The sequence below is a fragment of the Apodemus sylvaticus genome, chromosome 15, assembly GCF_947179515.1.
Source record: "Apodemus sylvaticus chromosome 15, mApoSyl1.1, whole genome shotgun sequence".
Classification (NCBI taxonomy): Eukaryota; Metazoa; Chordata; class Mammalia; order Rodentia; family Muridae; genus Apodemus; species Apodemus sylvaticus.
This window is the reverse complement of record NC_067486.1, coordinates 22,676,871-22,695,571: the sequence shown is the minus strand read 5'-3', so window position 1 is coordinate 22,695,571 and position 18,701 is coordinate 22,676,871. Positions and strand designations below refer to the sequence as shown.

Genomic DNA, 18,701 nt, shown 5'->3' with positions numbered 1-18,701 from the left:
GAATATATTAGGCTTTTTTTTTCCTACTGCAAACACCAGTACATGGATTTGTGTGTGTGTGTGTGTGTGTGTGTGTGTGTGTGTGTGTGTGTGCTGGCATTCCATGTCTGGTGACTTTTTCTCTGTTGTGGTTTGTGAGCTTCCTGGATTCACCCGTCTTCAGCCTCCATGCTAGAGTTATAAATGTGAGCAGTGGTGCATTTAGGTTATGAATATTTGAACTCAGGGCTTCGTGCTGCCTCTGTCATCTCCCAAGGCCCCTTCCTCCATTCCTTATAATCACAAGTCTAATTGTATTTAGGAATCCACACAAACCTGCCTTCTATTCCTCCCTCAAGATCCTTAGTTACATTTACCAAGACCCTTTACTCAAAGTAGCAGGCACAGGGTTCCCTGATTTAGAGTTTGCTGTCTTTGTAGCACTATTTCAGCCTACTACCTTTGCTCCATCCATGCTTCATTATTGACTAAGCAGTAAGATACTAAATGACATAGAACAGTATATTTTTTTCCTCATGGTCCCAGGAATAATTTATACTGGAGAATTACATAATAAACAACACTATGGAAGAACTGCTGCTTAGGTAGTTGGCTTTAGGGTCTGCTAGGATCCAGTCTTCACGTTATGACACTCACCTGCACAAGCACTAACCGTCTAGCCCAGAGCAAGGTCACGATGTTGTTGATTGCTCCCACAGTAAGAATTTATTTTGGTCTCCCTTTGGCACTGCCTTATTCATATGGGACTCCTCATGGACTGGTGTTGGTGTATTTCATCTCTAAGTACACCGAGAGGAGGGAATCATGACCAATTAGGGTATGTTAAGCTTTGGAGCAACCAAAGACAAAAAAACGGGAATAATTTCTAAAGCATTTTGAAACATAACTCCTAATAAATAGGAAGAATCTGTTTTCATCATTCCCTAGCTAAGAACAACTAAACTGCTATTTACCTTACTGCTGATCAAGGAAGAATCAACAAGTTTATTTTACTTTTTGTTTTATTTTATTTTATTTTGATTGCTTAATAATATTATTCTAACCATGAAAGAGAAAAATTTTTACCAACAGTGTAGTTTTATCTCCTACTATGTGATAGATATTATGTACAACATCTTTTCTAATAGTTTATCTTCTACTATGTGATAGATATTATGTACAGCATCCTTCCTATTACAGTTTATCTTCTACTATGTGATAGATATTATGTACATCATCCTATCTAATACAGCTTATCTCCTATTATGTGATAGATACTATGCACAGCATCCTTTCTAATATAGTTTCTCTCTTTACCCTTAGGCTTATAATTTTCTATGGAATTTGCAAATTCCTCAAAATAGCAAAAATCTCTGCATAACAATTAAAAACAACCAAAGTCACACGAAGTACAGTTTAGTTGGGAGAGGGTAGGATACAAAAATACAAGAATACTCAAAATTGCATAAATGTCCTCTAACGTTTTCCATGTTCTGAGGGCTAATGTACTGTAGCAATTCATCAGTCATTCTAATAGTCTTTTAACTTCTGTCAGAAAGCCTACTAAATGCTAACATCTTAAATGCTTAATATTTGAAGATGTATTTCCGTTAACCATGAAATTATCTGGCTATCCATATTTTGAAATAAATTCCTTCAAGATTTTGAGTCCTAAAGTTTTATATGTGAAAGACAATTATTAGGAAGTGATATTGTATATAAAATGTAACTTTGAATTAGAGAATTTTAGATAAGAAAAGTTGTCAATGTAATCCTAGTTTGTATTTGATATCAGTTTTATATAAACTCCATGAAACTGTTAGTGTCAAACATTTCTGATACATTAGTTATTAGCTGAAGTATGCCCTTGCATCATTCTGTTTTAGTGCATAGTTAATGGGTGAATATTAATGTTGGTAGATGTCTTTTGTCCTAATAGAAATGACCCTATATTTCATATAAAAGGACTGTGGGTGTGGTTATTGCTAAGGGGGAGTTTCTGGTAGCTAGATTGGCCTGAACTGTATTGTGATAATATCTTATTATATCATGGTCATTACAACAGTTTCAATAACTCTTAGCTTCTTGGAAAAATAATTATATATGTGGAGTCATGAAACAGATAAGATGTTGAAAGTTTGCAGGGCGTATGGTTTTGTGGTATGAGGGGAAAAGTGTTTTCTTTCTTCTTTCTAGTCCTGGAATTATATGACTGTCACCAGGAGCCAAGACTGGGAGTAAGATAGAAGTAAATCACCTGGGACCATTGGAATGTAGTCGTGGTAGAGGCATAGAGCAGTGCTCACTGGGTTCATGAAGGACCCAAGTAACTAGCAGTCATGAAGGATCAAAGATGAATGCACTACCATAATTCTCTATAGGAAGCAGCTGACACAATGTTATAAAATTAATTTAAAGGGGTCATATTTATAAGGAAATTAATTACAGAAGCATAAGCACAGTAGGGAGGAGAATAACCAAAAATATCTAGGAAAAACTAAGTGTGCAGCTCTAACAGTTGAGGAAAGGAGACACTTAGAATCTAAAAGAATCACATGTAAAGTTATCTGTTGATGACTAACAAGTGAGTTTTTATGAAGGGGACTGTTAGCATACGCTAATTCTATGGGTAGAACGAATTTTGTGGGGTTCATATTCTCTGCTGTCCCACCAGTTTCCTGAGAGAGCTGCCCATTCACTGAAGCCAAGTGGTACCTCCAATGTACAGATCCAAGATGGAGGCCACAGAAATAAGCTCGGAGTGGATATGGGAGTATCTTCACACAGTGGTGTTCATGTCAGGAAACCTGTGTCACACCCACATTGCAGACATTTCACATTCTAGAACATATTTTATTAGGCATCATGTTTCACACAAATCTCTTCTCAGATTAACAGTCTTGGATGAAGTGAATAGGAAAGAGATTCAGGAGTCGGAAGCATTTGATGTGGCACGAATGTCCCTTCCTCAGTTATGACACCGGCTACTATTGGATTTTTTTTATTTTAGATTTTTGTTGAAAATGTCTTAACAATATTTCAAGCAGTATTGCCTCTTCCTCAGTACACTTAATGAACTGCCTTCATCTCTAATTAATCACACATTTAAAAAAACAACATAGAAAAACATGATCCAGAGAGTTCACTATCATTCCTCTCTCATTAGGGTTTCTTTTTGGGGGGAATGGGGAAGGAGGGGCATAATATTGTGATTGAAATGCATGTGGTTTATATCTCTAAAGCATTCCTTATGATTTCACTTTGGTATGTGGTTTGCCTTCTAATTATAGTCCCTAGTAAAATACTTAAACATTACTTCCTGAATCTCAGATTCTAAGGCACAATAAAAATTCAAAGGGGTTCTGTAGAGAGAGGCAGATTTCGCCCTCAGGGCATTTTCATTGAATGCTTCGGGAAGAAATGAGTAAAGGTTTGAGGAACAGTTGCAGAAAACAAAGTTACTGCTGTGCGGGAGTCCGTGTAGCCTTCGGGTACGGGCTCTTGTGTATCTTCATTTGTTGAGTTCTCTATATTTTTATGAATATGCATATCAGGGAAAAGCCTTCCATCTGCTTTCTTTTAGCTGATTCTATCACATTTTGAGTTGTGCATCATTATTGAGCTTCCGAGAAAGATGATCCTTTACATTACATATGGATATAAAAGAATGAACGGCTTGATGAATTGCAAACAAGTATAATTTATACAGGCAAAGTACGCCAGAAGTGGTTTGCACCCCATCTTCCTTTGCAAAAGCTGCAAAGAGTTCCTGACCGTTTTATTGGTCTGGTGCCCAAGAACTTAAAGGGAAAATGATCCTGTTAGCTGTGTGCATCACTATTCCAATCTGTCCCTTTGAGGAAACAGTGATCTGCTCTTGGGCTCACTTGGGATCCCAGAAGGTCAAAGATATCACAGAATCTACTTTCGCTCCCTTATAGTTTTTACATTTGTAAAATTTAACACAGAACACAAGTGAGTGTTGGAAGTGGACACGTGAGATGTTTTCATGATGCAGCTGTGGGAGGGGAATGATGGAAAACAGAAATACATGTTACCTTTATAACATATTAGCATCTTGATGGCCCATGGAATCTTCTGCCTAAAGTGCGTGAGCTCTCTATATATGTAAATACTTACATTCACAGTGATTTCCTAAGGGCTGCTCTGTTGCCTGTAGCTCAATCAACTGAGGCTCTATAATTCATGAGAAAACAAGGCCCATGAAAATGTCAATCCCAATTTTAATTTTTCATCCATTAAAGTAAATAATTTATATATTTAATAATTCATAATTAAAATAATTATTCCTTTCATGTACAAGAGTATAGAATGCAGACAAAGTACGGTGTAGCATCTTTCTGAACTGATCAGGTGCAAACAATAAAATAATGTGTCATATAAGACACATTGAGCTGAGTTCTCCACAATAAGTTGACTCTTGTTCATGCTTCTGGCCAACAAAGTTATTCTTTAGGCCTCAGGCCATTTATGTTTGAAAATTTTCAAGAAACTATAAGTAAATACCTGTATGATTATACAGTGAGTACTGCTTCCATCTTATGGCTACAGCTAAGTGGAGGCAAATGAAGTTGTGGATATAAACATTGTAGTGGTTTTCATACAAATACTACATGGGTTGAGTTGAGCACTTCATGTATACATACTGTAATACCATTTTTAGATGAAAAAGTGTCACTTTTTTGTGATAAATGCCTGGATATAGTCACATAGTTCTCGAAAGCAGATGATTCAACTCCATAACCTTGATGTTATAGGTATACATATACAAAGAATATGCAGAGGAATTCAGTAGTTAAATGGAGATAGAGCAAAATCAGGGTGACTTCTATTTGATTCCTGCACCTCAAACACCTATCAAAGTTAACCTCTATTTAGATTTTATTGACTACTCAGAACCTTTTCATAAATTTAGTAGGGTCACTCCCTCTAAGAGTATTTGAAGCCTCGATGCTTCTTAGATAGGAAGTCTTTTGGTGGCACTATGGAGTAGTGCTGTGTAAGAGGAGGGACTATCTAAAATGTCATCATATATTGTTCTCAGAACTTAACGCTTACAGCGGAAATTTCTCAACATTAAATGTCATCAATTTTGCCACACTCAGGAAGTTGCAAAACACGTGGCTATAACCTCAGTGAAATGGAACTTGACTGAAACCTGACAGTCAGCTACTGATAATTCTTTTTAGTTTTTTTTCCATTTATCTCCCTTAGCAATTTGATTAAAAAATTTAAAAAGCCACTAATAACATATTTTAGTTAAAGATACTGTTCAGGCTTATAAATATCAGTTATAGAATAAATGGAAAACCAGATTTGAAATGGTCTAAATCTTGTATTTATCAAAAAACAAACAGAAAACCTGAAGTGGATCTGATGGTGCAGCCTGCAATCGCAGTAACTTGGAAGGCTGGGGCATGAGGATCACAAAGAATAAGGCAACTCTGGACCTTATAGAGACAGAAACAGAGAGAGAAAGGCTCTGACAGATAGGCAGACAGACAGAGACAATCAGAGACAAGAGAGATGGAGAGAGACAGAGGGGGACAGGGCCGTGATACAGTTCTTGCTTTCAGTGTACATGGTGTAGGATTCAACCCCAAGTATTGAATATTGCTTTTATATTAGAACATTTTATTTTTTCAGTGGGGATAACACTCTACTTTCAAAGCTAAATTTTGCTAATATCACAAACCTCTGGGATAGTCAATCATGGCATATAAGAAAGGTTTTACAGCTGTATAAAACTACCTTTGAGTTACTAGTCCAAACAGGTAGATTCTACTATCTTCCTGATGCCCATTCTTTGGTCCAAAAAACCTTTATTGAACATGTCTAAATAATGAATGTGATTGGGCATCTTGCCAGGTTTAAACCAACAGAGCCAGTAAGAACATCCTGTAAATATTAACGTCATGGCTTTCAGACTCTCTTCTCATCTGCTCTTAAAGAGCACAGACTCTCTTCCAGAAAAAGCCAGAGGAGATAGAGTTCCCTTCATTCACTGGCTTTAGGTGAGGTCTGTCTTGCTTTTCTGCCTTGCTCCAGTCAGTGCTCTGTGTCTGGTGAGAATCTGCTTGCCTTCTGGTTTGACTTCTTTGGCATTGATCAGACTGATAGCAGATTGATTTCTATAGACTTGCCCTCATCAGCTCTTTCTCCTGGCTACTTACACTTCTTGGAGTTTTTGGTTGTTGTTTATTTTGGTTTGCTTTTTGATTTTTTTGTTTTGTTTCATTTTTAACTTTTCTCTCTTCTCCCTTTTCTAAGAACAGACTTTCTTGGCTATTATCTCCCCAAAGCCTCGTTAGGATATCCTTAAATCCTCAGCTAGCATGAAACTTTCATTTTTCAAGGGATAGAAATTGGGAAAGTTTAACTCAGTAGGAGACTCTTGCATCTAGCATTGTTTATTATTCCATCGTTACTTTCCAATCTAGAATCCCGTCACCATAAAAAAAAAAGTTACATTCTCTTGAACAATTTGAAAGAGTAGGTATAAGACAGCTTAAAAATTAATGATGTCAGTATCTGTGCTGCATTGAAGAATAGTTTCTAGACTAGTCTACTAAGAGTGGTCACCATAGTCAGGAAAATGTCCACTTTGCTGGGAAGGAAAGGGAGGTATGCAGGCGCATCACACTTGATGCAGCACTGTTGGTGAGATTACGTGTGTTAAAGATGCCAGAGACTAAAACTATTGTGTTGTTCTCAGCATTCAGAATATTTTACCTTGCCTGAGTTTTATTACCTTTTTATTTATTTCATCTTTTAAGATGTGTGTGTGTGCATGTATGTATGTGTCTGTGTGTATATGCATGGTGTCTGTGTATTTAACTGTATGAGTGTGTCTGTATGATATTCATGGAGGCCAGAATCTCTGTAGCGTATCTGCCCCTTACAGCTGGAGTTACACAGGTTTGAGAACCACCCCACTTGGTTACCTTGATCCAATCTCTAGATCTTACGATTGAGCAGCATGTACTCTTAAAGAATGACCCATCTCTCCAACTTCACAGATTCTTAAAAACTTCTAGATAACTTGAAGTCATTCTCCTATGGGTGGTTAAGAGTGTCTTAATAACCTATATGAAAGACAATATTCCAGTTTTATGTGGAAACTTAATTGCCACACTCAAAATACTGTAGCACCTATTTTCTAAACATTCCTTCTGTAATAGGTTTGGCTACACACTGGATATTTAAAGCCTACGCAAATAAATTCTGTCATGAAGCAATCACTGTCTTGTGAAAAAAACAGCTGTCATGTAAATAAATAGAGAATTTCTGTAACCAGCATTATAGAAAGAGATGTGAAAACACTCAGAGGAAAATTTCGAAGAGGTTCACAAAACTTCCACAGACCAGGCAGCTCTGTTATGGTAGTTTGGGGACAAGTAGAAGGATGATTCAGCTGTTTAAAAAAAAAAAGGGTCAGGCTAGGCACTGGAAAAACAGTTAGTACATGGAGATTCATGGAAGGAATAATGAATTTGGAAGCCTGTTAGTAGATTGGTATGGTTTGATTAGGCACTGAAAAGTGGGGCCAGAGAGAGGACTCACAAGAAAGGTTAAAAGTACTTGCTTGGCAAAGAACGTTTGTACATACACGTGTGCCAAAATTAATGAGAGGCCATCAAATCCTTCAAGCAAGCAGAATGGTTTTATCAGCGTCATAAAGATATTTCTAGAGACTATGTGGGGATGGATTTGAAGATAGGATATTGATTGGAAAGATGTTACAACACTCCACACTAGAGCTCAAAACGTGATAGCAGGCCCTGAGTCTGAATCGGATGCCATGAATCTGGAAGACTACCTAGAGGAAGCTTCATAAGGACTTCATAAGTAAATTTTTCTGAGGAAAACACACGAAGAACAAAGAACAGCATAAGTTTCTATTTCAGTGAGTAGCTCCTTGTTTTGGAAAAAAAAGGTGGGGTAAAAATAAGAGAGGCAATTTTATGGGTAAAATGAAAGGTTTGGCACATCAAGCTGAAACCTGGAGTATTCAGGAAGTTCAGTAAGGTGGATCTGGAGTTAGAAGATGGTTTGGGAATCGCTACACCATCCTACCTAGGGATGACTATATAACATGGTCTAATAGAAACTTTCTTTAAATTATCTTTAAATACTTCCAATAATTTTAGTCTAGCGGATACAATATATACATAGTTTATTTTATTATTATTAGGGTATGGAAAATTAAAAATATATTTACATATAAAGATAAAACATCTCTACAACTATGTTTACTAGACCAAAATAGACAGTGTATTGTTAACTCTATCTGCATATCAGATAACAGAGTGAAGAAACAAACAGGAAATTATTAGTAAAACTCCATCTTTAAATACAACAAATTCTCTAAACTCAGTCTCCATTTTCCCAGTAATTAAAGAATGAGTATATATCTGAAGGGGAGACTTTGAAAGGGGAAAACATTTGAAATGTAAATAAAGAAAATATCCAATAAAAAAACTAAAAAATGAGTATATATTCTACCTGTAGAAATTAGTTCAACTGAAACTCCTTCTGTAACATATTCAATAATGTATGTTAGTATATGGTCTCCATGACTATATTTTTACACTTATGAAATAGAGGTAAATACAGTATATACCACATATGGGCTTGCATTATATCTTTTTTCTAATATAAGCAGGTAAACTTTAACACATAGTATTTAATAAATAGGCATTTTATCCACATTCAGTGGTTATTGAGAGATATAAATTGGCGTGTTCAGTCATTCAGATTAAAACACTTTGCACTTTGGGATGCATTTGGTACCCTTCAGTTTGACTCTATAGCAGACAAAGACTTCAAATGGAATTCATCTGTGGGTGTAGACATGCGAGTGTGCTCAGTCACTGGGCTCGGTGATGGCGATCTTCTGTACCAGGTCAGGCAGATGTTCTGACTCCAGTTCTTCTTTGCCGTTATCTGAGTTTCCTGATGAGATATAACAGCCAGAGTCCCTCAGGCAGTCCTCTAACTGTGATTCACTTAAGATGTTTGGGTTTGAGGACAGAGGTACAGGTTCCGTTTCGTGCTCTGTAGCAGCTGTAGATGGAAAAGGTACCCTGGTTAGGAAGAACCATGACAACTTTTATATGACTGTCACCTTCAACAATTATCCTATTGAAATTATTCCAATCCTGTGTTTGTTACACTGGAAACTCCTGTGAGTGAAACACCCATTAATTTGTTATAAATAAGAATGGTACTCTCAGATATTCAGACTCTTGGGTGTCAGCGACTTCATCCCTCTTCCCTTTGAGCTGTATGTTGTTCATGTGAACTACATGTATAAGCAAAGTCCAATATGGACTCTCCATTTACATTAATAGTATGTTGCCAAAGAAAGCAGATTGTATCCACAGTATGACAGACGCCTGGTCCAAATATATCTTAAGGGATCATTAGAAAAAGTCATGTGCAGTTTGAAGTATAATCCAAGTGATTTTGATGAACAGTTCTGGAATTATGAATACGTGGATAAATAACTAAAAGATTACTCACTGTAAGCAACTATACAACAGGTCTTCAAATACTTAGAAATTGGTTAATACTTTTTGAAATAATCAAAATTGTCTTGCATCTGCATTCACCGTGGAAATAAACATAAGGAAAAGAGGCAGCTTTTTGAGTATAAAATTCCAAATTATTTCTTAGAACTACTTTAGGAAATTCTAGTTTGTTTTATGCAAATTTCTAAGTCTGACTAACAATAGTTTATTTTATGACTGATTCACGAAAGTACTTTTATACAAAAACAGATTACATTTTAGAGTAAAGACTATGAAAACTTGAACGAAAGGTATCTCTACAGATCCGAGGCAACTTTTTTATAATGTGACTCCTTTCTGTGTTCCTTTATCATAAGCCTGCACTTTGTCAATGGGACGTTTGTCCTCTTTGACACTGGAGATAGGTATTTTGCTGCATCGAGAGCCAAGTTCTCCAGAGAGAAAATGAATCTCTAGTTGTCATCTCTGAGCTCTGACAACAGCAGCACATCCTCTGTTTTCACCTGAGAGCTGGGACTGGTCACTGCTCAACTCACTTCTCCCACACTGGGACGGACCACCAAGCTCATAGGTTTGTAGTTGAGGCCAGAGCTGTGCCTTAAATTCTTAATCATGTTGGCCTGCACTTACCCAATTCCAGTCAAAAGAAAATACAGCAAGGCTTCAATGTTTTCATTTGACTCACACAGTGATAATTGAGTTCTTTTTAGGAGTCTGTCTTTCTCTTACATGGCATGTTCTGTTTTTAGAGAGCATTTTCTAAGGATTCATGTTGACCATGTTGCCTGACGCTTTGCCATCTATCTAATCCATCCTCACTAACTTCTGATGGACACAAGACCTGAGCCCTAGTGACATTGGGTACACCTACATGTAGGGAAATAAGTTCCCTTTCCTGTATCAGAATGGTGTGCATGACACTTAGAGATGAATTGAGAAATATGTGTTTAACATTTTCTGATTCTGTAGTTACATGATAAGTGACTTGTTCAGAAAAACTGAAACCCCTTCCTGGTCTACTTGTCTTCAAAATGCAACATAACAGGAAACATTAACCCTTTCCTGAAGAATTTTATTTTCAAACCACAAAGACACATTTATCCTATTCTCCAGAACAAATTATTCCTGATATGTAATATCAATAAACTATATAATATATAAACAATATTCTCCTGGCAAGTGTTTGATCCAACTTTCAAGTTTCCTGGTATTTTGCTATTGAAGTCTAGTGGTGTGAATAGTTTGATCAAAAATTCAGCTACCTTGAAGTATTTGCTGTTTATTAGCAAAGACCTGTAAGTCAGAGGAGACTGACCTAGTAAGTGGACTAGATAAATATCATCGGTCAATTGTATTTCCAAGTCCTCCTTATGGACAGGCAGCTGAGTGTGGTCACCACTTTATAAGGAGTTATTTTTGCCCTGCCTCTGCCTTTTTATGTAATGCTACTGAAGAGAAAGGAGTCAGTTCTGAGTTCCATTATCCCAATGCTTTTGGAGAAGGCCAGCCAGGCTAGTTTCTGGATACCCTGCCACATTTGCAGAGAACGCCTTATTCAGGGCATTACTCCTTTAGTCCTGCTGATGGACACAAAGGCCACATTTTAAGTGTGGGTCTATTACCTCAAGGTAAAATGAAAAACCCAACTTGTGTTCAGAATGAAATTCTAAGCAAAACTTGGAATCCTAAGAATCATTTGTTCCTGTCCCCATGTCCTATTCAGGTTGAGTAGAATTTGTTGAGAAGTTCTGAAGATAGAAAACTGAGGCTCGAAGACCTTTAATTTCCAAAATTATTTACCCTTTTCTTAAAAAAAAAAACAAAAACAACAACAACAAAAAAAATGAAGCAAAACAAACCACTTAGCTTCTGTTTTCCTCCACAGAAGCTTCTACACATTCACCACACATGGTCACAAAACAGTCCATGAAGCTGACCTTCCCAGAGCCCATCCATTGTTTTAGCAATGAAAGAACATTTGTTTGGTTTCCACCTGAAAACTGCTGTCTCCTCGCCTCTGAACTGTAGAAATGGCTTTCTTTTAACTACAAGTTCGTTACTGTGAGAGAGTCTGCAATTTTTATGAAAAAAAGAAAGTCGTTTCTCAGTCTGAACATTAAGCAGCGCAGTAATTTGCAGAACAGCAGTGATTTGCTAATGGTTTCCTCGTCAAGTGAAAACATGACTGTTCTCCTCAGATGCCCCCCACCAGGCCTGCAATAATTTCAGGCAGGTTATCAGCTGGATCCCCTCAACTGTAACTATAAAAAGAAAAGGCGGGTCATTATACAGCGCCATGGAGAGGACAGCCCCTTAGCTCTCCAGCTTCGCATTCAGAGGACCACATCTCCTTGTTCTTTTTATCCGGACACTAATGTCAGCGATTGCTAAGAATCTTGTCTTAGGCTTCTGTTGCTATTTTGTTTGTTTGGGTTTTCTTTTATGCCTACAGAGAGAATAAACTCACAGTTATGTGTCCATATTTTCCATAAGTCATTTAGACTGTTCATGTGTCAGCAAAACAGAGCAAGGCTAACTGACCTACCTAGAAATGGAAACCACAACCTACATCAGCTATGTCCTACGGTCCAATCATCTCAGCTAACCAGGCAAATCACATTGTAAAAAAGGAACAGTTTAATGTCAAAATTATGGACTTCCCAGAGTACTTCAGAGTGTATCTTTACATACTAAAATAATTCTGGTGATACATAAAAAACAAAACAAAACAACAACAAAATAACATATTTTCTATACTATGTATTGGAACTGTATGAGAGCATATGTTCATATAATTAATAAACAAGGGGAAGTATTTAAATATTAGGTGGATTTTCTGTTATTTCTCAGATATCTATAATATTTTATATCTTATTTTTAGATAGTGGAAAAAATAAAATAGTATATTTTACTCAATATAGCCACAGAACAGTTTGAAATTTTCCCAAAGGCCATGCATTTTCAAATGTATGATGAACTATTAGTAATTATTGATATGTTTCTCTTATTGTAATCAGTCAATAGCCACACTAAAGCTTAAAATTTGGTTTTATATGCTACATTATAAGATTGAAATTACCATGTTAAGAAAAGATTGTTGAGAAAATATTTTATTTTCTACCAAAAATTTTTAGAGAATTATATATGGTCCGTGAATCAAAAATCATAGATTTAAGATTGTCATCGATGTTGAAAAATGGCATAGTGATTAAGACATAAGACAGCTAATATAATTATCATAAAATAATTATATTGGAGTATATTGGAGTTATGACATTTAATTAATTAAGTGTAGGCAGTCTGAATTATACTGAAAGTGAAGAACACTTTAAAGACATAAAACTTGATCCTTTTCCTAGGAAGAGCACCCCAGTCTCTGCGGAAAGCAATCCTCTCAGTTCTGACACATTAAAAAGTTTAAGGTTCTGAAGGAAGCAGATGCAGAGACCCACAGCCAAGCATTAGGCAGAGTTCAGGGAGTCCTGCCGGGAGGAAGGATTGTAGGAGCCAGGGCGGGTTAAAGACACAAGAAAAACCAGAGTACCATGAAACCTGGCTCGCTGGGGCTCACAGAGGCTGAACCAACAACCAGGGAGCCTGCAGGAGCCTACCCTAGCCTTCTGTATATATGTTAAACGTATGCAGCTTGGTCTTCTTGTGGGGTTTCTAACAGTGGTAGTAGGGGCTCTCTATCTCTGACTCCTTTGCCTGCTTCTGAGATTCTTTTCCTCATCCTGGGTTGCCTCATCCAGCCTTAATCTGAGGGGAGATGTCTAGTTTTACTTCAACATGATATACCTTGTTTGGTGGATATCCATGGGAGGCCAGTTATTTTCTGAAGGAAAATGGAGGAAGAGAATAGGACAGGCAGAGAGGAGGTGGGGGCAAGGTACTGAGAGGAAGGGGGAGGGGGAAACTAATAAATAGTACTAATACTAATACCAATAGTTATTATTTTCTAAAAAAAAGTTTAAGGTTCAGTGAAGGTAAGAACTTCCCATTTTTGCTTGACCTTTTAGGTTTTATAAATTTCCCAGAATTTTAGCTTTACTATTTTGTTTGCTTAAATGAAAAAAAAAAAGAAAAAGAAAAAAACAAAAAACAATTCTGTGACTCCCAAATGCCTGACCAAAGTAAGTTATTAATGGAAAGTGGTTTTACACTAACAAAATAATATTTACACTAGTTAAATTCAAACCAAAGATGACCAAAAGGGATTTAATGGCCTCTTGAAAGTAACGAAGGCACTGTTTGGCTTCATGATCTCCCTGTGACTGTGATCCATCACCACTGAAGAGAAACAGGCATCCGCATCTTAGGCTAGCTACAAACCCATTCAGGTCTGAGCTCCGTTTGAGTCCCTAACACTGAAACTCTGCAATTCTATAATCTCAAACCACTAAGACAAAATCCTTTCTTCCCCTATGTTTCCTCACATCAGTGACTTAGCCACAGCAACAAGAAAAACATAGAATGAATCATTTAAAGTTATGCGCGTATGTTCATATCAGTACGAAGACCAATATCAGGCTCTTGATATCTTCAAAGTACCTTGTTTCTGTAGTATGTCTGATAACAAAGTAATTGATAGAATTTTAAGTTAATTAGACCTAGTAGTGTTTAAGCTAGCATTTTTTGGTAACTTTAATGGAAAAATCCTTTACCTTGAATTTCTATATATTTAAACTATCCATACATTAAAACTTCAATTGCATATACAGTTGCTTTCCAAAAATCATTTGCACTCTTGTACATACATGCATATATAATGAGAATACCCATGAAATAAATCTTAGCCACATCCCAAACGTTTCATTTGCCTGTTTGCAGAACTTATACATGCAAGGTAGGCCTGCATGCAACATTGCTTTACAACACTAGGCAAAACCCCTCCTCATTTGTAACTCTCTTTCCTTCAAATCCTCACTGAGTATATATCAAGTCTGTCAGCATTTGTTAGACTCCTACTAGATAAGAAGTAAGAAGCAGGACTAAGAGCTTTATTAGAAAATCACATGTTTTAGATGATTTCATCTTGTTTGACTGAGGTGATCATTTCAAAGCCTTGCCTAGGCTAGGTCACAGTCACACTGTAAACAAAAACAAGTACAAGAATATCTCTCTCTGCCTCTCTCTGTCTCTCTCTCTCTCTGTCTCTCTCTGTCTCAGTCTATCTCTCTCTCACACACACACACAGAGAATGAGAGAGAGAGAGAGAGCTTACAGTAATTTTTAAGTTACTGATGTGAAAATTCTTCTCACTAGAAATTACTCTCTAAGGAAAGGGTAAAAGTGCTTTGATTTCAATTTATTTTTATTATGTAGAATATGCTATCTGTCATAAATGAAACCTCAGATAGTAACAATAAAAATAAAACTCAAGGAAATGAATCCTAAAGTCAAACAGCTATGACCAAAAATAGACTAAATTGTGTGTGTGTGTGTGTGTGTGTGTGTGTAAACAAATGGTAATAAAACAATTTGTCCATCCTCTCCCCTCATTTATGTGAACTATTAATGTAGCTTTCCTAAAAATGTGTATCCTTTTTGAGTCAAAACTCATATTCTATGCCAGGTGGGTTACAAAACCCAGGTACACATGTCAGGAGCTAGGCACCAGGTTAGACTGGCAAGCCTCCGGACCAACTGCTGGACGACTGTCTGGCATCACTACAGATCTCCCCTTTAGCAGCTCGTGTTCCAGCTCCTGACAGGGCCCTCCCATTTGCTCTGCATCAACTTGGGCAGGCTGGAGGGCACAACTGGGGGTGGTACAGCAATGAGGAGCTGCTGTGACCACAGCCGGTGCCAACCAGCTGGCACACGACCCACCCTTTACCCTTCCTCCTCACTTGGCACCGAAATCAAAACTTACAAGTCCCTAAAATATCTGGAGTAGCAAGTCTGTGAAGTCAGCTTATTTTGTTACTATTATTTTTCAATTCAGAATTTAACTAACCATGTATGTAAGAAAGAAAGATATTTCTATTACCCTTTTACCCTAAGGACCGTCGTACCTATTTTGGTAGACACATTTTAGGACACAGTAACATAATTGCAAAAGTACAGAAAGAAACTGTTGAAGAAACAGAAGCTATAGAAATAGACTATCAAGAGCAGATAGCTGTTTTATTCTACAGAAACATTTCTGAGTAAGATAATGGGATATGGGGCTTTAAATGTTTATTTGTAGAGCACTTCCAGGAAAACACACACACACACACACACACACACACACACACACCATTCTCTCCAAGTTGTTGGGAACATTTTCTCCCAAAGCAGAGACTAATTTTAAAGGAAGAATAGGAGGAAGGATTGTGGCCCGAAAGAAGATATGAACTCCACAGGAAGACCAACAGAATGAACTAACCTGGACCCTTAAGGCTCTCAGTTTCTAAACCAAAGAAAACAAATGGGCTGGACCTAGACCTCCCCACCCATGTGTAGCACATGTGCAGCTTGCTTGTGGGTCCCGAACAACTGGCAGGAGGGGCTATCCCAAAAACTGTGATCAGGTCGAATACCTCTCATTTACCCTTCTCTCATCTAGCAGAAGAATTGTGCCTCACGCCAAGCAGTGGCCTAAAATATTTAATCCAGTTTACAAAGGTCAAAGTGAGAGTAGAACTATCTATCTATTTCTGATTGGAGACAAACTAAATGTTGTCTTTTTCTTAATTTTAAATTGCTGTTCCCCGCACTGTGTCCTTTCTCCCATCCTCCTCAAGCTCCCAATATATTAAAGATTCACACGGAGCTTATTGCAAAGTTTTCACACTCAAGACACATGCCCAGTTTGCTTAATCTTTATATCGAATGATTGGAAAAGCCAAAACTCTCCAAATGTTTAACCCAACAGTGGAAGAACATAGGCATTAACTGGCCTTGCCGAGCTGTTCCGATTCAATGATAGCATTACAGTTACACGGATAAAAGGAGGGTAATTTATGTGGCCCATTCTTTTCAAAGAACTATTTTTAGTCTGACAGTGAAATGTATTTCTTTTTCTTTTTAATAATGTTGCATTTTTATATAGCCATATATTCAAGGTCTTTATCATTCAAGGAACATGAAGGTTGTGCATTTAATCTTCAGCTTGGTTGTAGAGGATGTGATTCACCAAGTCGGATAGATAAAAATAAGCCGGCAGCGGCATGGTGCCGCGTCATCAGAATTCACCATCTTATCAACAAATACGAGTCATTCTTTATTTCTTAAGTGATGCAGTTTCATATAAGATAAATAGCTTTCCATCAGAGAAGGCTAACCCATGAAATGCATCTTTTTGACATGTGTATTCTAACACTACTTTATACCATAAGGTTAAACTAAGAATAACCTCGGAGTTGTTTGTTGAAAGTGACACAAGTCATATCTCCATTTCTCTATAGTTTGTCTCCTGAACTTAGTGTCGGTGTGTATGCTTATACAAAAGAGGCTCTTATTGAGTAATTAGCATCTCTTGACCTTCAAGTACCATATTCTAAAGTCTCGTGCAGGGAAGTCATTTCTGCCATTTGTCCTTTCTGTATGTCTAACAGTGAAAGCCACACAATGTTTCTAGACAATGGCATTTTATTTTCAGAGATCAGAAAAATCTGGAACATACACAGTCTCCGTGGTGTGCAGAACTAAGTCCCAGATATATGGGCTCAAAAAATCTGCTTAACTATTCATGTTTTAGGTTTTCTACCTTGCAAGGTAATATTTGGGAGTCCGAAGGTGATAAAGTATCATCCAGGTCTCAGATCATTACCTCCGTAAGTCCTTCTCTGGCTAGCATAGACAGGTAATGAGAGACACAGCTGAGGAAGTGCAGTGCACATCTTCCCTTTGGTGCCTCCTTCTGTTTGTCCCTGAGAGCACTGCTTTCTGGGACCCATACCTTCCCCTCTCAAACTCTGCTGCAAGGAAGCTTGCAGTGGCTTCTTCCTTCTCAGAGGGTGAGGTCATGATACTGCCACTTTTCTTCAACACCAATTTTATTTCTCTGTCTGTCTCTGTCTGTCTGTCTTATCTATCTATCTATCTATCTATCTATCTATCTATCTATCTATCTATCTATCTATCTCTTTCTCTGTATCTGTCTCTCTGTGTGTATCTGTCTGTCTCTGTCTCTTTATCTCAGTCTCTCCATTTCTCTGTGGGTCTCTCTGTCTTTATTTCTCTGTTTCTCTCTGTCTATTTCTGTGTTTGTCTCCCCTCTCTCCCTTTCCTTTCCTTCTTCCCTCCCTCCTGTTTCAAAATCAATAGCAATCTGTATTTGTATAAGGTCAAAAGTTAACTGACCTTAAGCTCCCCATCCTCCTGCCTCAACCTACTGAGTGCTGAGCTGAATTTGTGCTTGCTCCCTGAGCTGGAATGCTCGAATAACGTCCTTTAGGAAACTGATGAAGCAGCAGAAATTTTCCATTTAAAAATATTTATTTTTTTATATTTCCTGGGCCGCCCTGCAGGCTGGGGCTCTGAGCTTTCCAGTAGTGCATTTGCTCAGAGACCCACGTCTCCGTCTCCTCCTTGTCTTCTTGTTTCACTCCCTCAAAGTTTATTTCTGAATATTTTTATCAGTTGGAAATTGGAAAAGACAGATGGTTTGAATAGTAACGATTTTCAAACACGCAGAGATGCCCCCTTCTTCCCCTTGCACTGCGTGCTCACATTCTTGTGGAGATTCTTTGGCTATGTCACTATGCGAGATCAACATGAGAAACCTACAGAGTTAGTGTCTTAGCTCACAGTGTCTGGTGAGGAGCCACGGACTAAGATGACAGGATGTAAAAGAAGCGGAGAGTCCCTGAGCAGCATCTCTGCATCAATTCACATGGGCCGATTTTATCTGGGCTCACGCTACTGAGTAAGCTGTCTCCGTTTCTAAGTCGGTCTTTGCCTGCCTTTTGCGTCCATCCTCCTCCCGTGCTCTTCTCCTAGTCCCCAGAAATAAATCTTAAAAAAAAAATGAAGCCTACAATCATTTCTTCTTGTGCTGGGTTAGTCATGCATGCCGAAGATGTGGGAAATGGATAAATATCTGTGCAAATGCAAGACTTCAAGTATGAAAAAGATAAGAAAGTGTGTCAAGAAGTACACTAACTCCTAATGCACGTGAAACCAATATAGACAGACCGCGCTCGGTTTGGTAGAACACGTGAGATCCGGTACAGTATA

General features: G+C 37.7%; 1 protein-coding gene across 1 annotated transcript in view; it reads right to left on the bottom strand.

Moving 5' to 3' along the window:
* Positions 1-8,159: 8,159 nt before the first annotated feature.
* Positions 8,160-18,701, bottom strand: part of Samsn1 (SAM domain, SH3 domain and nuclear localization signals 1) — a 48,365-nt gene continuing 37,823 nt past the window's right edge. Inside the window, exon 8 of the mRNA XM_052158074.1 lies at positions 8,160-9,066. Coding sequence (XP_052014034.1) covers positions 8,867-9,066 — 200 coding nt within the window. The 3' untranslated portion in view covers positions 8,160-8,866. The remainder of the gene's footprint in view (positions 9,067-18,701) is intronic.